The sequence below is a fragment of the Sander vitreus genome, chromosome 10 (genome assembly GCF_031162955.1).
Source record: "Sander vitreus isolate 19-12246 chromosome 10, sanVit1, whole genome shotgun sequence".
Lineage (NCBI taxonomy): Eukaryota > Metazoa > Chordata > Actinopteri > Perciformes > Percidae > Sander > Sander vitreus.
In genome coordinates this window covers 15676347-15701940 of record NC_135864.1, presented here as the reverse complement: position 1 = coordinate 15701940, position 25594 = coordinate 15676347, and the positions used below count along the sequence as shown (strand labels likewise).

The 25594-nt window shown below is 40.8% G+C and overlaps 1 protein-coding gene across 5 annotated transcripts in view; it reads left to right on the top strand.

Annotated features, from left to right (window-relative positions):
• The window catches only part of mid2 (midline 2), a 95382-nt gene that overhangs the window by 9672 nt on the left and 60116 nt on the right, over positions 1-25594 (top strand). For 2 of the 5 annotated variants that reach the window (XM_078260519.1, XM_078260515.1), the window contains exons 1-2: positions 4358-4463; positions 14703-15583. In XM_078260519.1, coding sequence (XP_078116645.1) covers positions 4379-4463; positions 14703-15583 — 966 coding nt within the window. In that variant the 5' untranslated portion in view covers positions 4358-4378. Of the gene's footprint in view, positions 1-4357; positions 4469-14702; positions 15584-25594 lie in introns of those variants that run through there. The other 3 variants (XM_078260516.1, XM_078260518.1, XM_078260520.1) reach the window with 3 other exon arrangements.

The following is a 25594-nucleotide window of genomic DNA, read 5'->3' as shown; positions in this document are numbered from 1 at the left end:
GGAAAAATTTTCAGGAATATATCGTCAATCTTCATACAGAGGGCTATTGTTTTCTTGACAGTCATTTCAGGCTAATATAGGTGTACAGGATGCAATTTCCCACAGAAAAGAACTTCTTTTCGGAAGCTGAAAGCGCCGTTTATGTGGTGCGTAGATTGCTTTTTCACACTATGTGGAGTAAATTTGCATATATATAGAAAATACCAGTAAAAGGTAAGCCATTAACTTGGCGCCATGCTCTTGTACACGTACATACACACAGATAGAAATATAGAAAAATTGAAGCTGAATTGGAGTCAACTGTAAACACAAGCAAGTTTGTTTTCTGCAAGGCAAGGCAATAGATTTGTCAACTTCTGCAGCTTGTGCTTTTTCTCTCCATCATCTGATTTGATGTTGTTTTAGTTTCATCAATACATGTAGGGGAATCATTTTCTTCCAAAATATAGAGTTCTGTGGTGCTTACTCATAGAAAACAGAATCAATGTTGTAGCTCTTGGACAATATTCAAGGTGAACTAGCTTTGATAATGTTAGTCAATATTTTTTGTGTATATGAAAGCAAACTTCAGCCAAATTCAGTATATTTAAAAGTTTTATACTGCAGGCAGCAAAGCAAGAGAGACAGAGAGGCAGAGTAATAAAAATAAAGACATTCATATTGTTTTTTAAGAACAAACATATGGACAGTGTATCCAAGTCCTGCAAGCAAAATATTTAAAGAGAGGATTTACATGATACTGTCCACTTGATCACAGCCCATCTTAAAGCCTGATTTCCTGGGTCAAAAGTTTACACCCCTAACATTAGCTATTGGGCTTGAAGCCTGCGTACCGATTAAATTTTTTGCCTTTGTTGACAGCGGTAACTCTGTTCTCCCTCACTCTTCATCCGTTCCTCCCTCCAGCACGCTCAGCTGAGTCTTAATATCTAATAAGCTGTTCTGCCAAATTCTGATCCCGGGTTTGTTCTCACCTGGGCAAATGCACATCAATAATGGAAGCGACATGAAGTGAGGCAGGGGCATGGTTGCTATTCAGTGTTGTGTTGAGACCTGATAAGGCTCCCCACCGCAGCAAAAGAGCCTCGGAGAGCTGATGAGATGGCTTCTGACAGTATTAACTTCATTACCCACAGGCTGCCAAGCTGTAACAGGCAGAAGCATTAAGTGGAGGGTGAACGAGAAGAGTTGTGTTGTTCTCACTGTCACAACTCTGTGAAAATCTTATTTCATTCCACTTTCATGTATAAATGTTTTAAACCAATTAGCAAGTCTGGCTTGGCCTTGACAATAATTGATTGTTTATTTCATTTTCAGTGTCTTGCATCAGCAAATGTCCTTCACACATTAGAGCTCTCATCAGCACTGCTGACAGGCAAGGAAAAGAACATAGGAAACAAATACAGCTGTGAAAATGAGTGTGGGTGTAATGCAACCACACACCCAGCTGCACCTACAATGACAAGACCGCAGAGTCACGTGAGTCTGTAATACTTTGAGACACACCTGCATCTGAACATGAATTGTAAACAAAACAAATACTGGTCATGTGTAAGAAACAAAACAAAAAACACACACAGAAGCACATAGCACTGTTCACATATTGACACCAACCCTTCCGGACCGGCTACATTGCACGTGTAACGTGTGCGGCGTGGATGCTCCAACACTACGCTTCCACTATAATCAATGAAACTGGCTACACCGGACATGAGACCAGCATGGGAGTGATGCATATGCACCGCAGAGATCCGCTCTACAAGCGTAAAAATAGGACAGCATTCTATTTATATTTTTTACATGAGGTGTGTGCGACCCTTTTACTCAGAAATGGATCATAAAGTGTCTTTATTTCTTTTAAATTAAACTACCGATATACAGGAAATGACTTAATGACTGTCAATGCGCGTATTGGCAGTTTCGTTTTGAAAGTTTTTGTTTTTATTTCCTGTTTACCTCACCTGTGGCCTATGATAACAGCTGACAGTAGATTGACGTTTCACAGCGCTGTGCCGGCTCCAAAAACTGAAAAAACAACAACAATCCAATCCCAAAGCAAACGCTGTGTGTGAGCTGCAGATGTAGCCAGTTAAAAGATACATTACGCTGCAAATCCGCTCCGCGAAGAGTCCGCATACATTACGAATGCAGTGTAGCCAAAGCATAACACATTATTACAAATGCACCAGCACAGCTAATTTAATATAGAATCTGGGGATAGTGGCAGCACTCAAAGAACATTTAAATATAATGTAGGTCAGTGGCGGAAGAATATGCAGCTCTGCAAACACACAAGATTCTATAGCAAGGCGCATACAACCACGCTTTCCTCTGTTTCATAGTTGTGTGAATTGAAAACATTTTAAAATCAAGGGAAAATGTAAGAAATAATTTTGAATTAGTGTAGAGCTGTCTCTAACGATTATTTTTGTCATTGATTAATCTAACGATTCTTTTTAATTAATTATAATAATTAATAAATATGATTAATTTGCACATTATTCTAAAGATTTTTGAACTGAACTTTGGAGAATCAATATTTTTGACACTTATGTACTTGACATAAAACTTAAAATGGCTATGACATGGATTTATTTCATCACTGGAGTAATATGCAGTTAAGATGATCACTGGCAAATGTATTTTTGCATCAGTGTGGGGCAAGGAAAATAATTCAAACGCAGGGCTCCAGCCTACGTATGTGGCCTGTAGTTTATACTTGTGCATTGGTGTGTGCGTCATTCTTTAAGAGAATAGCAGGGCTGGCATGTGTGTGTGCATTGGGAGTGTGTGGTAGAGCCGGGGATTAGCTTCGGAGCGAGTACCGACTCTAGGGTCATAGTGAGAGAAACATTGTGTCTTCCCTGTGCTTTCTGTCCACGGTGGGAAATGGGAAACCTGTAGCAGGAAAAGTTAACTCTCTCACTATGACTCTAGAGTCGGTACTCGCTCCAAAATTAATCCCCATCACTCTCTCACTCGCTGTACCACACACTCCCCACGCACACACACATCGGTCCTACTATTCTCCTAAAGACATCGACGCACACACCAATGCACAAGTATTAACTTCAGACCACTTATGTAGGCTACGGCGAAAGCTCTATGTGGAGCCTCTGCAGGACCATAAATCATGCTGACCGTTGGCGATGTTTTTTGAGCTGAAGCTTCTTCAGACAAAACCATGCCTTATGGGCACTGCCATCTTCCTCTATTCCAATGCATCGACGCACATTATGCAAATTTACGTATTTTTGTAATCGATGACGTCGATGAATCGTCCCAGCCCTAAATTAGTGTATAATGACATAAACTGTAAATTTTTGTGTTGGAAAACATTCCTTCATTTATATGTCATATATATATATATATATATATATATATATATATATATATATATATATATATATAAGACATGTACTGTGTTCATGGTTTATAAAGTAAAAAATCAGTATGTCATCGCTAAATGATTATATTTACAAACAATAAATCATGTCAATGCTAAATTTGACTTTGGATGACATCCAATACATCAATAACTCACCAATCGATCAGTTCCCTACTGTGCAAATATCATTCATGCAGCATTTTCTTGTGACGTTATTTGTTACATAATAACGGGAGTTTCCATGAGATCCGTTGAGGCACAGTGAGGTGAGCTAACTTGTTCCCAGAGTCCCAGCCCATATTTTCCCCATCAAGAGCTAACACTGGTAACCAGGGAATGGGAAAGTTAACTGATACAGTGAGTCACAGCTCTGCCTGCTGCCTTGTTTTCATACTATGGGGTGGAAGAGAGCAGGCTGACCTTAAAGCCTGTCTGATGCTTGCTAGGCAATTGAAAAAGTAGCTTTTGTTGAAAAATCTTTTAAAAAAGTGAAATGTTCCCCTTATAAGGACTCTTGCAGGCAGCTTGAAACTAAATTGTGTAATCAATTTGCAGTGCAGTGTTTGCAGATGTGTTGTTGTTTCCTTTAAACACCAGTCCTAAATGGATAAGATGTAAGCAACATAGCAGCTCAAGATGTGTCAAAATGCAACATATCATTCAAGATTTATTTTGAAATTGGTTTTGTAATAGGACTCCTATTACAAAACCAGTCCGTGTAGCTGTGAGAGCGTTAAGCTTAAGCCAGCCTGCTCAACTGGACTGAATGTGAAATGGAAAAACCGGCATGGCTGTATTACTGTTTACATTCTATGAATAGGAATCACATGTTGATGAACCCAGCCCCGCTCTGAGGACTGCTGCAGAAAGAAAGAGAGAGAGGGAAAGGGAGGGGGGGGAGGGGTTAGGTAAAGATTTACGCTTCGGAAAAATACCAAACTTCCCTTTGTTAACCCCAGAAGAGAGCTAAGCTGGCAGTTCTCCTAGGAGATGGGACAGCAGCTTCTTTGGCAGCTAAATATGGATCTGCCTGCCACGGATCCTAAAATTACAGATTTGTATATTGCATATTATTGTATGGTAATTATATAAATTATACAACATTGTAATGTATCTTATTGTGTAATGTAATTGTTTTGTATAGTAGTGTGTTGTATAGCGATCAGTACAGTATTTAATATGTCATATGTATATGCCTTTTCTGTAAACTCCATTGGCAACAACATGTTTTTTTTTGTTTTGTTCATGCCAATGAGGCAAATTAAATTTGATAGAGAGAGAAAAGGTTGGGCAAGTGTAGGCAGGAAGAAAAGTGAGAGTAGAGGAAGAAGAGAGTAAAAGATGAAGAGAGACAGTGAGAGTGAAAGGGGGTGGCTAAAGGAAACCTGGACAGTTAATCATATATGAAAGCATGTCTTTTTATCCCATCAAGCGGCTGCATTGAGACAGCTCCTGTCAAAGAATGCACGGAAATGTAACACAACAAGTTTAATGTGCAGCTTGAGCCCACTTATATAATCATACTGTATGCACAGTTTGTGTGTTCTGGTCAACTAGAGGTTGTTTCATTTTTGGTGTTGCCCCATTTCCTTTTTCCAAAACCATTTCAGTGAAATAAATGTAGTCTCTTGGTGTCTAGCAAAAGTCAGCAGTGCCTAGTCCTGACATGTGTCTTATGCTTGTGGGTATTTTTAATTCAAATTGCTAAAATGCTAAAATGAATTACCCTCCAAAAAATGCCAGCATTCAGTCCACTAGTGTGTCTGAATGCCACTGAATCCACTCAAACAATGTCCTGTTTCTTTCTGGTTTAAATGCTCGGTTTTAGGGTAAATGCCATGTTTAGGGCCAGAGCTTGAGAGCTATGTTTGCTAACTCGATCACTAATGGAAGTATTCATACAGCAGCGCTGCAGTAGAGTGTTTTTGTTAGTCATTTTAATATGTACCTTGCCATAATGTGAAAGGGTCTTTGATTTACCAACATTGCACAAACAGGCCAGCCATTCTCTGTGGAGAGACTTGTTTTGGCTCCAGGTATGGTATTTTGAACCCTCATAAAGTAATGAATGAAAGCTCCTTGTTTTAGAAACAGAGTGTGAGGCAGAGAGGGAGAAATTAAGCCGCCATCTTGTCATGCTATGTTTGAACATTTTTCCTGCTCCATTTCATTTTCAAGCTTAATTTTTTTTTGGCAGCTTTTGAATTAGTAATGTGTTGTTGTTTCACTGGAGCAAGTTGGCAGACACAGCCTTTAATTTGTTATTAGCATCTTTAACCTTTTGCTTGTTTAGAGATGTTTGTGTAATGCTCACTGCATAACAACAGGTCCACAGCAGATTGAGGTCATAGACTACAGGCTGGGCTTGTCAGTTGAATAGCATCTGTCTTTGTTCAGCCCCGAACCACTGTGGAGAATCAACCTGATGGCTACCATGAATGCAACTGGCCTCTGGCAGACCCCTAGAAAACAACTAATGTGCTATTGCACACTGGGACTAAAACATTTAGCCAACACATTTTATGTTGTCGCCCTCCTGTCTATTGAAACACCGATGGAGTTAAACTATCACTGCTTAATTTCAGCTTCCTCTACAGTATTCGTTTAAAGGAATAGTTTGACTTTTTGGGGAAATACACTTCTTTGCTTTCCTGCCGAGAGTTGGATGAGAAGATTGATACCACTCTCATGTCTGTACTGTAAATGTGAAGCCAAGCATGTACAGCCAGTAGTCACTTAGCATAAAAAACTTGAAACGGGAAAACAGCTAGCCTGGCTCTGTCAAAACATAACAAAATCCACCTACCAGCACCTCTAGAGCTCACTTTTTGTTTGTGTTATTGTTGAAGTTGTGGAGTCCTGTCGTAACTGTGAAGTTGCCAGACAACTAGGTAAACTTCAGGAAGTGTGCACAGCCAAAAACTACTCCAGCACATAAAACCACGATGTATTGTTTTTTTACACTTCGGTTTATGTACAAAATGAAACCACAACATATAACGTGTTAATTATAGAGCTAACTAGCACCTCTGCTGATTAGCGGGTTCTTTATTTCACTTTCGATAGAGTGGTATCGATAAAACGTACTGTAGTTCCCAAAATGTCCAACCATTCTTTCAATAAAGTAATCCTCCATCTATCCATCCATCCATCTATCTATGTGTGTAAGCTGAAACATCAATGCAGTTTGTGTGCCGTGACATGCACAAAGCTAAAACTCCCCTTTCTCAGCTTTCTTCAGAACAATATAAGTGTTTGATGAAGTGATGCCAACTCTTTTCCAATGAAAGTAGCTAGCACTAGCTTAAAAAAAGTTGCTAAAAGTCGCTAGATGACATCATATGTTCATTTGCATGTTGGTGACATCATTGCGTATCGTTTGCATAAAGCTTAGTGGTTGTGTCGGCTGACTGCCTGCTGCACGGCGCAAGAGGAGAGGGAGAGAGAGAACCCGTGCTGTTGGGAGGAGAGCTGTGGACTGTGATTACTCTGAGCAGCATGCATGGAAATATAATAATATAATAATATATCTCGCTTTCCCCTGATTTCCCTAAATTAGTTGCTTTTTAGAAATAAAGTCGCTTAGCGGGTTAACCCTAACCCTGGCAACACTGGTTTGACAAATTGTTGTTCAACTTGTCCTTTAATCTTAAGGGAAGTTTTGCTCTCCAGTTTTGTTTCCATTACCTGTAGTATATTAGAGACACTGAGAATGGTAAATTACCTCACTGGCTACGGCTTCAATTAACTTCTCTTTGTTTAAGCTATTTATTTCACAAGTAATGTCAATTATTTTTTTCACCCACTACCAAAAAGCACTGTTTAGTTGTTTTTTTTCTCCAGCTTTAACATCCCACAGGTATAAATATGACAATGTCTCAGGGTGTGTTTTCCAAAGCCCCTGCAAAAGGAAGACTGCCGCCCCCCCTGCTGCTGTTGTTTACTGTCGTCTTGCTTTCTGAAGCCTTTAAACCTCAACTATGTGATTTTCTGCGCCTCTTCCTTTATAAGCCTATGATTGACAGCCTCCAGTGAAATGGATTGATTCCAGGTACACTTAGGGAAGATAGAGTAGTAGGAGTGCAGATGGAGGGATTGAGTGGGGGTCTGGGGGGGATGAGTTGTGGCAGATACACTGTCAATCTGAAAATGAAAACTGGTGATTCACCGTACAGTAGATTCTCAATGTTGAGATGAAGCTGATAGATATTGGTACTAGAGTAGTGACCAAGGGCTTAAAGTACAGCTGTGTGTGTGTGTGTGTGTGTGTGTGTGTGTGTGTGTGTGTGTTTCTCTGTATGCACACATTATATGTCAATGTGTTTGTTCAGGTTAAGGGTTACACATATGGATGTGTAACCATATGTGCTTGTGCCTTGTTAATACCCATATACCACCTTGCACTGAAGCATAGCCTTTCCTGGAAGTCATCTTTTATTTTGCTTTCCACCCAGGGAACAAGTCTCTTTGATAGATGTCTAACATCTGGCTCTGGTTGGACCTCAGCATGTCCTTTGTGTCTTTGAGTAAATTCAGTAAAGAAAGGAGGATTCATTGCTTGTATCCATTCAGTAACAGCACATTACATGTTCCGTATTTTCAATTTCTGAAGGTTTGTGTGTGTGTATGTGTGTGTGTGTGTGTGTGTGTGTGTGTGTGTGTGTGTGTGTGTGTGTTTTGTCTGGTTTAGATTAGATTAGATTTTATTTGATTAGATGTTAATGATCCCAGTGGGGGAAATGAGCCTTGCAATGATTCTACAATTCATCCTTGGAAAATATGATATTCAATAAATGTAATCCAAGATTTTGAACATTTTGACACATGAAAATGTACATAAAATATGGATTTCATATGAAAAAAAAAGACGTTAAGTGCAAATATGGTTACCAACATCACTAAACAGGAATGCAAGTATTTGAGCTTTTGTGCTCTTGACAATGTTTCTTTAAACATGAAATACAACTACTGCAGTGGGAGTGCACTTCTGAGGTGTGGTGATTTGTTTTGACTCTTGCCCCTTCATCCCAGCATCATCAAGTGTCCATTAAGCTCCTGTTTTGGCTCTGCAGCTGTGCGATTACAATTCAGTGGGGAGCAATTTGGTTTTTACAAGTGGATTGTTTATTCAAGGATAATCATCTTTGTTTCACAAATGCCTTTTCTCTATAATGATGCATGCGCCAACAAAGTTAATTCATACACATGCAAGTATAAACCCAGGGGACCGGGTTGCTGTGCTTTTAAATAAACAAACGTTTCTTCTTTCAAGTTTGCAAGATTATGAAATGACAGAAACCGTAATATCAGTCTTTTCTATTTAGAGGCATTACCCAAGGTCATGTCTCTTAAACTGGTAGAGGAATTCATTACTGCTGCCACACTTATTGAATCTAATTGAAGCATAAAAAACTGATATTAGTAGATATGAATGCAGCAATGACAGCAATTTGTCACAATCCTTTATAGCCATTAAACTTTAGCACTCCACAATAGCAAGGTAGCTGCTTGATTGCCGTTGTGTTTAAGACCTGGCCAGGCATCCGAATGCTGTGCTACTACTTAAAGCTCATACAGGTCCCTATTGGCAAAGCAAACACTAAAAGGGATTTTGACTATTCAAATAAAGGAGCCTATTGTGTGTGACAAACCACAACATCAGCGTTCTACTTTTGGGGTGTAAGATTTGAATGTCTAAATCATCAAATCCATTGACTGAAATGGTTTTCTGCTTATGGATGTGAACCTGTTAAAAGAATGTCAGAAGCATAGGCACAAAGCATATCAGATTAGAATTCACAGTCTGCGCTAAAGAAAATTGTTTTTCCAGACCCGCCTCTCCAGACAGACTAATGCATCATCAATGATGTCTTTTATTTTTTCATCTGTTTTTCAAATAAGCTCTGAGTGAGACCTAAAAATCAGATTAATGCTACATTAATCAGCATAACAATAGATCAGAGTAAGTGCCACACAGCTTTATGTCTGTGTGTGTGTGTGTGTGTGTGTGTGTGTGTGTGTGTGTGTGTGTGTGTGTGTGTGTGTGTGTGTTTGGCTGGACCACAGCAAAGAAACGAGTAGGCGCAACAATGTTTCTGCTGGTAACACGCGATCCATCATCTGATCCACTTCCTCAATACATCCCTAAACGACCCAGAAAGCCCTTATTTGACAAATTTAGGGGGAGCTCTAAAACATCGCAATTTATTGTAGGTGCAATTTGCTACTTTTTTTCATATTTGACAGCATACGTGTTTCAAACACGGTGTTTCATTCCTATATTTTTAGGTTGTTAACACAGGTTGATGCAGTGAGTGTGTGGCTGAGCGACAGAGAGAGAGTGACGGTGGATGCACTCTCACCAGACAGGTTAAATAACAACCTATAGTCGCTTTCCTCAAGCACCGGCTCAAGCTGTTCTCCTTCCAGATGGAACACTTCACCTGAACAAGAATGGCAGATGAAGAGAGACAATGAGACAGAAAGAGTTTGTGCTTGTAAATGTGCAGCTGTGCATGTGTTTGTTTGTTTGTGTGTGTGTGTGTGTGTGTGTGTGTGTGTGTGTGTGTGTGTGTGTGCGCGCGCGCCAGTCTGCAGAAGAAACACCTTTACCATGAAGCTAGTGTTTCAATCCCCAAGTGTCGTCATTGTCTCCCCAGAGTGACATAGCTAAAGCTTAATGGGCCTGGTGATGGTGTGTTAAAGCTTGGTGTTAATTATAACACCAAGCACTGTTAGACACAGTCACATTAACATCAGCATTGGCAGCACTGTTTAACTCTGTCCCAGGGAATAAAGTAAGACTGCTGATTCAGTCAACATTTGTACAAATTCAGGATAAGGGTCATACACTCATCTCTATTGATATGATCGGCTTAACAATTGAGGGTTTTGATCGTTTTGTTCTCTGTGTATATATATTGTTAATTGTTTTCCTGTTATGATTCTGCTGTCTTGACAGATGTACAATCCCACAGCATATTTGCTGTGATGACTTTTTTATTTCTGTGAGTAAGATAAGAACTGAGGGATTTGTGTGACGTCCTTTTTTTTATTTGTCAAACACTGAGGAACAGAGAGGCATGAATTTGAAGAAAATCCTTTTCTGAAGTGCAAAAACAAAAAGTATTGATTGAAATTGTTCTTTTCAATTTTACTCAAGTAAAGTTCACATGGTCGTACAATGACCTGATGATTTTGAGCCAATGTGTATCCTGAGAGGCTTAATGAATGTGTGCCATGTTTCCTGTTGACATATTTCACCAGCAGTCATATGGAGCTGACCAGTTGTTCATCCTTACGCTGCTCTCAGTGACAGAGAACTAAATTCCTTGTGAAAATATTTGATCTCACTGACTTTGAATATTTTAACATCATTTACTTGTTTAATTGTGTAGTAGTAAGTAGTCTGTCTTGCTGATTAAAAAAGAATCCACTGAAAAATGGGCTGCAGATTTGAACATGACAGGCTAATGGTTACCTAAGGTGTAAAGGTTTGAGGTTTGTGTGCAGAATGACATCATATTTGTACCTTGAGTCAACAATCTGAGGGGCCAGTGGCCTTGCTTGTCATCAAATGGTCTCAAAGATTGTCCTTGCATGGCCTCATCACCTCCCCCCCACTTCCTGTTTCTCTGGGGGGGGTTTCTCCATTTGTCTGCCCCTGGTTATCAACTAGCTGATACAGTGGAGATAAATTAGACCTATTGTTGGCGTGATGAAGCAGAACCTCATGCTTGCTCACTCTGTGGTAGCTCGCCTCTGAACTCTCTCTCTCTCTCTCTCTCTCTCTCTCTCTCTCTCTCTCTCGTATTCCTTACACAGCCAGGCTGTGCGATAACAACTACATAAAGCATCTGATAAATAGCAGCCAAGGTGAATATTGGAGGACATTATGTGCACCCATACACACAGCTTTCTCAGAAACAAATACCTAACATGTAATACTCATATACAGCCTCACACACACACACAATGCCCATTGCCTTTTAACAGCCTAAAATCAGCAGGATTGGCTGTGAGAAGTTATTTGTTTTCTTTCCAGATAATGAACTTTGTAAAGAACTTGCTTCATGCATATAACTACTTTCTTTAGTTGAGTGGCTTTCCCAAGCACTTAGCTGCTGCTCAAATCATGTTTGCTTTGAAAACAGCTCAGTGTCGAGGCTTGGTTTCTGGTGCAGCAGAAGGGAGGAGACTTTTGTGAGTGCAAATGAGTTTGAGCCTTTGAGCTCTGCTTCTGTCTTTATATAGTGCTGTCTTCAGCTTGTACTTTGCTGCTCCCAGAGATTATGGGAAGTTGTGTAGTTCTCAATGCAAGTGAATTCACACTACCGAGTGAGGATAGTGTCACAACACAATGTAGTTATTCCAATGGGCTATGGATGGCAGAGCTAACTCAATATATCGTAATGTGAGAAATTACATAGATTCAAAACGAGGACAATGCCACACTTCAGCATGATGTTTTGACAACAAGTTGTGAATTTAATTATCCATCTGGAGTCAGGCTTAACTGATTAAGGTCATACCTCCAACACCGTTTAGCTGCAAAATGCACAATACATGTTGTTAGTAGAGCTGCAGCGATTGGTAAAATATTTGATTAGTAGATCGACAGGAAACTAATTGGCAAATATTTTAATAATCGACTAATCGTTACAGTTGTTTCAGCTTTTGAAAATGTGAGGATTTGCGACTTTTCTTTGTCAAATGAGACAGAAAATCTTAGGCTTTTGGACAGTTGGTCAGACAATACAAGCACATTGAAGACATCACTGTGGGCTCGGAGAATCGTAAATAAAATAAAAATTGTAATTTTTTTCAACATTTTATTGACTAAATTAAGAAAATCATCGGCAGATTAGGATAGACTAAACACAATCTTTGGGGCTTTCAAAAGATCTTTCCCTGTATTGGACATAGAAGTGTCTGTATGGAAAAAGAGCCAGCCAAGCAAAAATACTGGGACAAAATGAAATGAAATGCCAGACTGTGACTGTTTTTAAAGTTGCGACTGTTTTTTTGCTTTATTTTGAGTAATAGGTGTTAAGAATGGAATCCAGTTGGAAACCCAGGAGGCTGAATGCCCGGTTACTGGATGGACCTACTGATAAGCAGCCATTGTGGACCGTCAAGCTTACTCATTTCATGCTCAGCACTTCTTCACTTTGAAATTGTACTTTTAAATCTTTTAAAGTGTCTTTAAACTATCTCAATAATGTTAGTGTCCTTTGTATCTGCTGCCCTTTTCTTAATAACATGTTTTCACCCAAGTTAAAACTTATTTTAACTGTCTGAACATAGTCATCTTTATGTACACAATGACCTAAGGTTTGGAGAGGTCACTCACAGGATTTTAAACCCTGTACTAAACTTAAGTACTTTTTGATTAGTCATAACCGGTAAATCCCAGTCATCAGTAAATGCTGTATGACTGGCGCAAAGGGAGATGAGGGCAGTGTTTCAGAACAACCTCAACTAAGGAAATTGTCAGCTATCTGGGGTCGTTTTGTTAAATACTGTAGTTTAACAGTGCCTGCTTTGTTTCTTTAAAAGAATATAGAGCCACTGCAAGCTGCGCTGCTATGCCACTGAATCAGCGAGTGTGGGGGTGGGATGGGGTGGGGGGCTTATTGGTGATTTCTCATATCACTGGTTTTAAGGCCACCCAGGGGAGACAGCTTGGTATGCAGGCCACAAGGTGCTGCGATTCGGCGGGCTTGGAGAAAGAGGCGGAGGATCTGAAATCAATCTTCTTGCCATGAAGAATAGACAGTCAGTGGTGAGCTGGAGAAATATGGAAGTAAAATGTATGAGGAAGAATGAAGAGTTGAAAAATGTAAGGTTAAGAGTCTTTCAGTTTAACAGAAATGGTACTCTGTTTTACAAGTTTGTATGCATCTGTCTCTCCCTTCCTCACTATTCTCTTCACTACATTGATTTTTACTTCTTTCCTACCATTCAACTTACCTTTATTTTTTTTCTCCCTGTTCATGCAGTCATTCCTCATTTTCTGTTGCAGCTCTGCAGGAGGAATTGTGTGCTAAAGGGGTGATAGAAGGATTATATAGGGTATTTCACACTGTTCCTTAAGGTCTATAGGGTATGTAACATTGGTTGGGCTGAAAATTGCCCAAGTGCTATTCTGTGGGCCCTTAACTACCCTGTGAATATGTCTCTATTTGGAACAAGAGCTTTTCTTCGAAATATGGTATGCTCATGAATATTTAGATGAGCTGCGTGCTGATTGGTGAGCGAACCACATACACATACATTGGAGACGAGACAGCAGGTCTCATATTTCAGACACTGCAACGTTATACATTGTTTGTCTGCTATTTTGTTATTAAATTCACTTCTGAGACTTTTTTATGCGAGAAATCAACTATATAAAGCTCAAATATGGGCCGTTTTACGAAAATGTATGGCTAATTGCAAATTTGGTAAGACGTGTCGGGCTGGGCTCCATACCCAGGGCAAAGTCACCGTTTCTGGGTGACTGGACTACCGGGGCTCAGGGCTCCGCCGAGCTGGTCGGCTGCCGGCATAACTATAGTATATTTACAGTTTGAATTTTGTCACTCCACTTATATTACAACTACCCTAAGGTCTTACAAAGCTAAGACTTATGTCCGATTTCAATTTAATGCATTTTTGTGAATTTGAGGGGTTTCGTTAGCTGCTAGTGTCCCTTCAATCCTATGGGTAAAGATCACGGCTAGCTAGCTACACTTTCGGCATAACTATAGTATATTTACACTTTGAATTTTGTCACGGCATGTATATCACAGCTACCCTAAGGTCTTACAAAGCTTAGCTAATACTTTTGTCCGATTTCAATTTAAGGCATTTTTGTGAATTTCAGAGTTCTCGTTAGGAGGAGGCAAGCTAGCTCTCATTGATAGCGCTCCATCCAGCACATCCAGGTGTCAGTGGGATTTTGAGGTTCTATGTATGTTCTATTTACCCACCAAACTGTCATTATTAAACTATGACAAGGTAAAATCGGTTTTGCATTCTATCACCCCTTTAAAGGCTTCAACATGGAGCAGCTGATATAGAATAGTACAAGAAGATGTGTGCGTTTAGTGATGTTTCTGCTGAATCTGCACAGGCCAGTCTGTCTTACCTGAAGCTAATATTTCATGACTGATTCAGTTAAAATCAGAAATGGGTGATGGCTTCTGCAGAGTTTTCGCTGTTCAATTCAGTAAAACATAGCCCAGGAAAAATGTACAGTAAAGCTGAAGTTCCCATTTAATGTGTAACTGTACTGTAAATACTGATACATTTCTTTTTCTTCTTCATGCAGGTAATTGGCCAGCTTTTGTGGGATTTGATGTCACCTCTAGATTGGTTCAACTGAAGATGGAAACACTGGAGTCTGAGCTGACCTGCCCGATCTGCCTGGAGTTGTTTGAAGATCCTCTGCTTTTGCCCTGCGCCCACAGCCTGTGTTTTAACTGTGCTCACCGCATCCTGGTGTCTCACTGCTCCACCAGCAAGCCCCTCGAGTCCATATCGGCCTTTCAGTGCCCCACCTGTCGTTACGTCATCACGCTGAATCACCGCGGCCTGGAGGGCCTTAAGCGCAATGTGACGCTGCAGAACATCATTGACCGCTTTCAAAAGGCCTCCCTTAGCGGCCCCAATTCCCCCACTGAGAGCCGGCGCCTGCAGCCGCAGCGGCCCTACACCGCCACCATTAGCGGTACAATAGCTGGGACAATCGGCGGCGGTGGTGGTGGCACAAGTGGAAGCAGCGCCCGCGGCAGCCCGGCCACTTCCAGCCACTCCCACCCGCACGCCAACCACACCAATCACACCAACCACACCAACGCAAACCACAGCCCAGCTGTCGTTGCTAAAATGGATCCACGCATCAGCTGCCAGTTCTGTGAGCAGGATCCGCCGCGTGAGGCTGTCAAAACGTGTGTCACGTGTGAGGTATCGTACTGCGACCGCTGCCTCCGCGCAACACACCCTAACAAGAAGCCGTTCACAAGCCACCGCCTTGTGGAGCCGGTGCCAGACACTCACATCCGCGGCCTGACCTGCCTGGAGCACGAGAATGAGAAGGTCAACATGTACTGCTTGGTGGATGACCAGCTCATTTGTGCCCTCTGCAAGCTGGTGGGGCGTCACCGGGATCACCAGGTGTCCTCACTCACTGAACGCTTTGATAAGCTCAAGGTTAGTCCTTAGCATGTTCTTTTCAGTTTACAAAGCATGCGATAATGTCATATCAGCAACAATTTCTGTGTACTCCTCCTATTTTCTGTTGTTTGACTTCCGTGTTACTGAAGCAAGGTAAGTCACCATATGGAACCAGATTTGATTGAAAAAGACAGATGATTTACAGTTGATCTTTGAAGCTTATTCCCATCCTCACAAAGAGGTTCTCATTTATAGCCTGCAACATTCATTATGATATCTTTGTTTGCAGTTTGCCAAACAGCAAAATCTTTAATCCATCCATTCTTACCTTGGGGATGTTCATTCTGTGCATTTCTGTTGACTGTGAACTTTCAGCAATGCCACAATTGCATCATACACACTCACACCAGCCTTTGTTCAGCAAGAAGGGCAGAAAGACAGATGGTAAACAGAAAGAATGAGAGAGACAATTGGGCTGGTGTGCTGGTGAGAAGGGCAGAGAGAGACGGAGAGCAATAGGGAGGCCGTCATTATAATAGTCGATGAGCTGGCATTCCCTGTGGCCACTGAGCTTTCAGAGGCTCTGCGTAAAGTCCAGGACTGCTGAATCAGGGTGAAAAACAACAGAGAGCAGGGAGCTAATTCCACCACTAAAGACCTAAAGCAGCCGGCCACATCAGCTGGCCTAAAAACCTTTACCACAAGTCGTCTTTGGTGTGTTTACATACCTCTTTATGCACCCTTTTTCCAAAATGAAACATTATCACAGACACTTGCAGTGTAACTGATATTATGCTAGCATGAGTCAAAGGAATTGAATATTTAAGTTGGATTATGATTTTGGGATAGCTTCCATAAGTAATCTTAAACTCCCATAGCATCATACTGCTAAGGAAGGGAATGTGTTCAGTGTGTTACCCCTTACTCAATGTACACTGGCAAAGAAGAACTCAGTTAAGGTCTTATGATGGTTACCCTGCTAATGAACATCCCTATTGGTACAATAAACCAATTAACAGAATAATGGTCCATGTTAATAGCAAATGCCTCTTGATTATCTTTGTTTTCTATAGTGTATGTCTGCACAGACAGCAAAAATTAAAGCTGTGAAATCAGAACGTGTGAATGTAGATAGTGAAATTCAGATATTGCCCGGACATGAATTTTAGATGTAGAGACCCAGGCTCTGGTATTTGTATCCTGTAGTGTGATAGAGACAACTTTACTGTTACTATCTAAAAAATATAATGGCTGAAAGTTTTTTGAGTTTTCACTGACACTGCATTGTGAAAGCACTATATATACTTGATATATGAAGATTATCTACTTACTAAAAAGTAAATCTCCCAATTGAAGACATGATCCTTTGTACTTAACTGTACATTTTCAGTCATCTAGATTAGATCAAATTCCGATTATGTTTTCTGTCCCCAGGGTGCTAGGGCGTTGCCATGGTTTGATTGCCATGGTGTCAAATGCTTTGTGTAGAACACAGAGACAAAATATATACCTGAGAAAGCGCTACATTGGCAGTGTTAGAGCCTTATCTGTAGAACAGTGCGTGTTTGTAGGTTGATGTTCTTTTTCACAATGAAAGTACATTTTAATGGTTTCACATTTGGGCTTTTATGTCACTCTACCTTATAAAAGTGTGGGTGTGAGAATATGTTAACAATGTTTCCAGAGACATTGTTAACAGTCCATGTACAACAAAAAGCCATCTCATTGTGTGATTCAGTAAAAATGCAATCCCACATTCTGTATTATTGATGATTTCCCCTACCACAACTTTGGCTCTCCCTTTCAGTTTTGCACCAACATGTCGGCAAAATTCCACCTGCTCAGCACCTCACATCAACTCAACCCACTGGAGCGTGGAGTTTATTTTCACTAGCATTCACCCTTTTTTACTACAAACTCCCCCCTCCCCCCCCCACACACTCTTCTGTCACCACATTCTCTACAGACTGTGGGAGAGTTTACTGTAAGTAGCTCGCTCTCCCCCTCCTTTCCTCTCCACTTCATGGCTGGCTGTGGTTCTTTTGAACGTTCCCCAGCCAAGGCTTTGAACTTGCTTGACTTTGAAATCCCCAATCTACCCCAAATCTGGGAGGAGACCAGCCCCAGTCCGAGCTCCAACTCAGCTCACTAGTGGCAGTGGCAGCTAACTTATAATCTTCTTCTCACTCGTGGCAAGGCGGAGGAGAGGAAGTCCTATTTCTGCAAAGCTAATCATGGAAGATGTAGCTCAAAAAGGTGTCTGTTCTTCTACTGCATTCTCCTTTTCATCTGTGTCTTTTTAACACTATTCATTGAAACACTGCTGGTTGTCTCTTCTTGTGTTCTGCAGTGCCCCACTCAACTCTTGTTATTGGCCACTTGTCATTTCTGCTAAATAATTACACTCCGTAGCCTTGGTTTGACCCCTGCCTCACTCAATTTGATCTTTGACCTCTGGATTACCTTTCACTTTATTTCCTCTGTCTGCTGTGCACGCTAGGGGCTACTCTGTCAAGAAAGGATTTCTCACACATTAAGGGAAAGGTAAGCCTCCCTCAGGCAAGGAGGGTGGCTATTTCGGTAGAGAAAATCACAACAAGTGCCAGTGCTGTAAAAGACAAAATGTGCCACAGCTGAAACTGCATGGAAGTGAATCAATTCCCCAGGCAGCTGCTAAGTAGAGCTCTTTGCTCAGAAGCAAAGACATTTGTGTCTTATAATTAGCAGACCTTGGTAATAGTGTTTTACTTTTATATTCTTAAAAGACTGCAGCTTAAAGGCAGTATACTTTAGATTTGTATTTGTTTTCACAAAATCGTATTCACTGAAGCCACTTCCAGCTAAGATACTTTTTGCTTTAGCAGTGAATGTTTCCTCACCTGCTGCTTTGGAAGTGTATGTGGCTCATTAGAGTGTCATTTTGTGGCAGCCTAACATCCCCTATCAGAGGCTGGTTAGACAAAATCAAGAAGCTGAAGTGTGTGTTGTGTGTTCTCAGCACAGGATTTGAGTCGCTTACATGTGTGATGTAATGCTGGAAGGTGAAAATTGCAACAATGTGGGTGAAATGTCTACCACAAGGTTAATGGCTGGTCACAACGTAATAAGAGTCCAGAATAAGTTGAGGTTTCTGTGCTTTATCAATGCAAAGATGCAAAGCAGAGGTTTTGCAGAAGTACTACAAATTGTGAATGGGCTTGCTTTGATACATATGCAGGTATGCTAAAGCTACAAGAGGTTAGAATAGTGTGAAGTCCAATTTCCAATCCTGGTAGATTGTAACTGAGATTTTTGTAGTTTTTTTCCGTTTCAGAAGTTCTTTTGTGTTTCATTTCATATTTGCCTCTGTGTGTTTTGGGGATTTTGGGAAGTCCGCTTAAGATCGCTCTCACGTCGTTATGGAATATGTAGCTGGATCCAGCAGCCGGTTAGCTTAGCTTTGCATTTAGATTTCTTGGCTGGAAGCAAATGGCAACCAGCAGTGTCACCAGAAAGTTGCTGCTCCCTGCCAAGAAATAGTCCATCACATAACCCATCATAAAACAGCGAATTGGTGTTTTTAAACTTTTTTATTTTTTTATTTTTTGTGCTGAATAAACAAATGATATATTAAGTGTTGATTAGTGAGCTTTAGAAGTGCTGGTAGGCAGATTTTATGAGCTTTCGACAGAGCTGTACTAGCCACTGTGCAAGCCAGAAAAATAATTTCTTATCTGTTATCCCAGGCTTTCAGTTATTTGTTCACTGACTCATTCATTTATTTCTATGTAATCTGTGTAATTTTACTTAATTTTGTTTTATGTTAAATGTGTGTGACAGTGTTTTCGTTAAGCCACGTACTTTTTTCTGTCTACATGTTTCACTCACTTTCTCTCAGCACCTAAAGAGCAGTAGTCATTGTTTGATTAATGGAGACACCTGAATAAAAATAAGTGTTAAGGGAGAAGCCGAAAGACAAGGAGAGAGACAGCAAGATGAGGAATAAACTGGACAAAGACTGAAGGAAATGGAGAAAAGGTGATAAATGGATCACATCACAAGCATAAGAAGTCCTTCTCTTCTCCATTACTGGCAGTTCATTTACTGACTATCAGGCTTTTGGGGGTTTGAAGTATGTGTGCATCAAGTGTGCTGAGCGGCACAGACAAGAGACATGAGACATGACATGGCAACAAAGCCTTTAGCAGGGCTGCTGACATTTGTGAGCAACACTTGAAATAAGTGGCAGATAAACTTAGACCATAGACTGTTAATATTAATGGACAGAGCATGTGTGACGTCACCCATTGGTTTGTGGAGATCTGCTATGAGTCGTTGAGTTTGCCGTTACGGGCGCAGCCATCCTGGTTGGGGATGTGACGATTTTAGACGTGAGGGAGGTGCCCTTACACTCTACGTTACGTTACACAATTTCACTGGCAATCACATCATAGCCACGCCCTAAAACACCCCCTGCTTTATCGCTGATTTTAAAATCATTATGAAAATGTTTACTGAGGTAATAAATCAAGTGAGAAGTGGGTCACTTTCTCATAGACTTCTACAGAAACCGACCTCCTTTTTGCTACCGCATGTGTCGCCCCCTGCTTGAATTCAGATAGAATGCAAGTTTAAGGCACCGAATTTGCAGCACTTCGCCGAACTGGATGCTCTGTCCATTAATATTAACAGTCTATGACTTAGACTCTGGATCTTCAACTCTGTGGCGTCACATGAGCACTGAATGGATGGAATGGAATTTGTTGTTGCATGTGTGTGTGTCTCCAAGGTCTTGACAAGTCTCACGCATACTTGTAGCAGATACTAGTCTGTTATGTACATGAGAAGAATTAAGAAATATGCAAAACATTTCCAAGTGATTATTGGATTAATTCCTGTTTTGGAAGAGGCAAGTCATAGCATACTGACACCACCCCCACTCCCCTCTCCTCTCCACCCTTTGCTCTCTAACTCTCCCCTCTCTATATTTCCTTCAGTCCCTCCAGCCCTGCTTCTTTCCCTTTATCCACGCTGTTTTTATCCTTCACCCCCCCCTCCCCTCATATCTTCTACTTTTCCCCCATCTAAGCTCCTTAAGGCACTGTCTAACTATTTTTCTTTGCCATGTGTGCATCACCCCAGCTCCTGCTGCTAACTCCAGTCCCGCTGTATTTACACTCATTTGCTTTGCTAAATCCAGAGGCGAGCTTGTGCATGAGCACGCACAGACAGACACACACATTAATTTGCATTCAGTCCCATCCACACCCACAAACGTACTTGTACTTCCTGACTGTTTACACACAGATACAGGCACATGTGCAAAAATAAAATTCAGCTCAGCTATCTGATCTACGCTAAACACAGACAGTAATTATTTTAAGAGGAAATGAAAAGACAGCAATGTCAAGTATTCAACCAAGCTGAATTCTTCATGCACACCCAACTATTTCTGTCTCGTACAATTTTCTCATTGTTTTCCTGGCATGCACAGCCTCTCCCCACTCTCCTGCTGCTGTCCTCCGCCTCTGTCACTATATTTCTCTCACTTTTGCATGCAGCCACATAAACATCATCCTTCCCACCTGCTCTCCGTTTCTCTCTCTCCTCCCTCTCCCTCATTTTGCCTCTGGCCAGTCCACCTTGTTTTAGGTAACACCACTCCTCTGCCTGCAGTCGCCCACAAACCCACATACGCTGCTGCTGCAGCAGCAGATTGCTGGTGAGAGGGAGACTCACAGCCCTGCAGTGTGTTTGTGTGTAGGAGGGTATATGATTGCCTTTAAATATGTGAACCTGTGTGCAGTATCTACAGGTGTGCCTGCAAGCATATGTGGGTGTGTATGTGTGTCGAAGCAGATGCTATTAGCTCTGACATGTGTGGAGTGATTGGGAGCTAAGTGTTGGATGCCAGGGGAAATTATGGCTGTATCTGGAGACCAGTGTGAGATGGAGCACACTTAGTCATGCTGACGGAACTACCAAGGATGTAGTAGAAAGCTTTTAGAGACTGTGTGTGCCACTTCTGTGCCTATGTGCATTAACATGCCTATCAGGGAGTGAGTGAGTGAGTGAGTGAGTGAGTGAGTGAGTGAGTGAGTGAGTGTGTGTGTGTGTGTGTGTGTGTGTGTGTGTGTGTGTGTGTGTGTGTGTGTGTGTGTGTGTGTGTGTGTGCGTGCGTGTGTGCGTGCGTGCGTGCGTGCGTGCGTGCATGCGTGTGCGCGTGCGTGCGCGTGTGCATGCATGCAACTGGCTATACTTCACTACTGTCAATGCATCATGCATGTGCATGTGTGAAAATATGACATGCCAGCCCATCACATTTAGTGGGTCATGAAAAAAAAGAAAAAACGTATTAAATCACTCCCAGGCTCTGCATCATGCATATGCACAATTTATGCAGACGAAAGTGGAAAGCTTTTAAGAGCTTTGGTGTCAGCAGTGATACAATGCAATGCAGAAATAGGGATATAACCAACATTACTTATCTTTGAGTTTTGTGTGTACTATATGCTTGAGAGCAATGTACACATTTTTCCATTCCCATTTATCCATTATACATTCAATCACTTTTTTTTCATAAAATGTGAGCAGCGTTCCGTAAACAGTATGATACTGATTCACTGCTATGTGATCTATATCGGAATTGATTAGCTACACTCAAAGGGTTACTCCCAAGAGTTGTATCTGTGAATCAGTGATGTTCTCATGACTTAGTAGAAACTCTGCATCTTATACTTAATAATCTACTCACTCAATAGCATTAATTTTAAATAACTTGGTTATTTAAAAGTCCAATTTATCCCACGGTCTTTCCTACTATGTGTGCTGAGTCTTAAATAATTTCCTTATCGTTTTAGGGTGTCCTATGTACTAAATCATGTTTTAAGGGATTTTTCACACTCCCAAGGATATAATTCCTGAGTAAACTGGATTTTTTTAGCATGAAAATAGTCAACTTCAAAAACACTGAAAATCTGCACAAAATATTTAAGACCATCACCCTCATACTGTAGCCCAGTATCTGCCCTCTAAATCCATGCTGGTTGAACCCTGCTAGATTTTCCTTCCTGTCTTTCTTTTTTATTTGCCATTTTGTCACCTCTTTTTCTTCCTTTTTTACAAGGCTTAAAACTGGAATTCAGGCACTTGAAGGCTTGTGCTGTGTGTATTTTAGTGTAAAGCTGTAAGAAGTTGACAACATAGCAAAGCTTAGCTGAGCCTCTGACTCTGTTGACAGACAAGGAAAACCATTTTGACTAAGCAGCTGATAAATACAACGTTTGTATTCCTGTGGCGCCTACCATACAAACATTTGTATGTTTATTTACAATGCATTCAAGTGTGCCAGAATTAGTTCATGTTTATGTTGTTTCTGGTCTTAAAATGTGTGATATACCTCTTCTTTTTTTTTACAGTAGCTGTATTCATGTGCATGGTTTGTCATAATGCACCGCAGATCATAAACTCTGTATATGTCTTGTCATCAGATGTCTGTCAGCTACACACCACAACGTAAGAGGATTTACACATTAATTAACAGTGGAAACTCATCTTGCTATGCTGATGTTATTTTCCACTGGCTTCGAAGCATTTTGGTTCCAACCCTTCATATATTGCCACATTATTTGCCTGTAATATCTGATGAGTAAGCACTCTCTAGTATTAATCTGCAACAATCCCTGGCTCAGATCACATTTATATGAGGGGACGGGAGGGGCTCTGTTTGAGGATGACACATGCAGTCTATGAACATTACTTGATTTACAAATTACATTTTGAGTGTTTCTGGGGAATTTGTAAAAAATTGTAAAGGCTTGATAAAATTCGACAAATTTTCATTTCATACAAGAGCATACAAGAGAACGGATAAATCACAGCCTGACTCTGGCAGAAGCTGTTTTGGTTTGTGGCTTGGGGGACAGTGGACAAGACAATGAAGCATAACAGGAATCTTTATACTGAGTCTGGAACATCAGTCAGCATCCAACTTCTGAATTTTTTTTATCACATACACACACACATACACAGAAGTATGTGTGTGCTGATGTGTATGTGATGAGTTCTGTGTCCTGTTGTGAGGCTGCCAGGCAGGAACAGTGTGTCACGGCTGGGAAGAGACTTTAAACTAACGACACCAGTGTTCGATGAACAGCACGGCCTTAGGACAATGGGGGCCTCTGATTCATCCCCAAACTTAAAATGGCCTGTTGGTTCTCTGAGCTGCACCTGGGTAACAGTAATCATAGGTTAGTAATAGTTGTGAGGATTGAATCATCTATTATCTTAATGTTGAAGGGTGAATTTTAAGCATTTTTAATGGCTATTCAGCCTATAACAACTCAATCAGTTTAATAAAATAATAATGTATTCTTATCATGTCATTTCCTGCAGTCCTGCTTTGTTCTGAAATTAAATATGCACTTTAAAGTGTGCCTTTAAAGCTGCGTTATACATATTTTATATTAATAATGGCACCATGGCACACCTTACTTTGCAGTTCCCCTCAGCTCTATGGATAGACTGTTTTGGCACTGTATCAGTGTCGCTTTCAGCCATAGTACCTGCCTACCTGCCCAGCACAAGACAGCAGACATGCAGAGCTAGCGCCTAGCTGGTGAACATAGTGGAGTTGGTGGATACCAAAACAGAGCTAAAAGCATTTCAAATTGCTAATGTTGCTCCGTGTCTCCTTGATGCATAAATAGGCAACTACAGTATATGCCAACATGTCCACCATAACGTTATAAGGTGGTTATAGTTTTTAGCATTAATAAATGCAGGTTAAAAGATTTGGTCACACCAGAAAATGGTAGCACTAGAAGTGACTGTAGAGAACTCTACATTACTAGCGAAACCTGTAAAAATCTGCTTCATTGATGGAAGTGGCAGCTGAAGGATTGAAAATTAAAGCACCCATTAGGTCTTTTGCCTTGATCATCTCTTGATGGGAACTCTACATTGTGGTGTCAAATTATATTATCAAATATTTTTTGATTTTCGTGGTGTTTTGAATTCAATGTACTGTACTGTACTGACTCAACTAGACTGATAACTGGAAGCCAAACAAGCCTCATTTGCTCCGTTCTCTCTGATCTTGCAAACTACTTGGTGATAGTCGTTTCTCATCATACATTCTCATTATGGAGTGCTTTTCCTTTTTGAAGGCAGTGGCTCTGTCCACTTCAGTTTTGTCTCTAAGACAGCTGGTTTCCTTTTTAGCAGCTTTACTGTTGTAACTGCTTGTAATGTAAAACACATGATTTTCCATTCAGCAGGGAGCTAAAGAACTCAATGACACTGGGGGCTAGATTTATCAAGCCGTTTGTGCCTGTTTCCAAGCGTTAATTGTATGCAAAGACTGACTTAACCGATGCGGGCTATTTACAAACAGGTCCTGCCACATGAGCGAGAAGAGACAAGTTGCGCTTTCAATATGCGTTTGGTGGTTATGGTCATGGGGAAAGTGGGAGTTCCACCCAAAAAGGTGTGAGGATACGCATAAAGTGTGCCTAATTATATATTCCGCAGTAATTACAAAGACTGCCAGTAAGAGTGCGCCTCTGTTCTACTCTTAAAAGCAGGTCTAAACCAGGAAGCGCGTTTTCCTGTGTGTAAAAATGTACCTTATTCAATGGCAGCAGACTAAAAACTAAATAAAAAAAATGCCTCCATGTCTGTTTCATTTTTGATGAACAATTTTGCTATAATTTAACTATATAACACTCTTTAATGACTTAACCGGTTGGGTTGACATATAAATGATATAAACATATGTATACATACATAAAGCCAACACAACAGTATCATAACAGACCACACCTTCATTCTCTACAAAGATCTCAGCAGTATCTATGCCGTCCACACCTTCTACCTGTTCACCACCTCTTCAATAGTAGAGAGCGTTTCTATTTCTGGTGGACCTGAACCGGTTCTCCTCGATTGTGCCCGGTTGTACGCTACCTTTTCTTTTGTTCTGCGCTTTATGTCTTGCCACCGTTTTTTTACCTCCTTCACTTCTCTCCTTATAGACGATAACGAGTTGATTTTATTTGTTATGGCAATCCA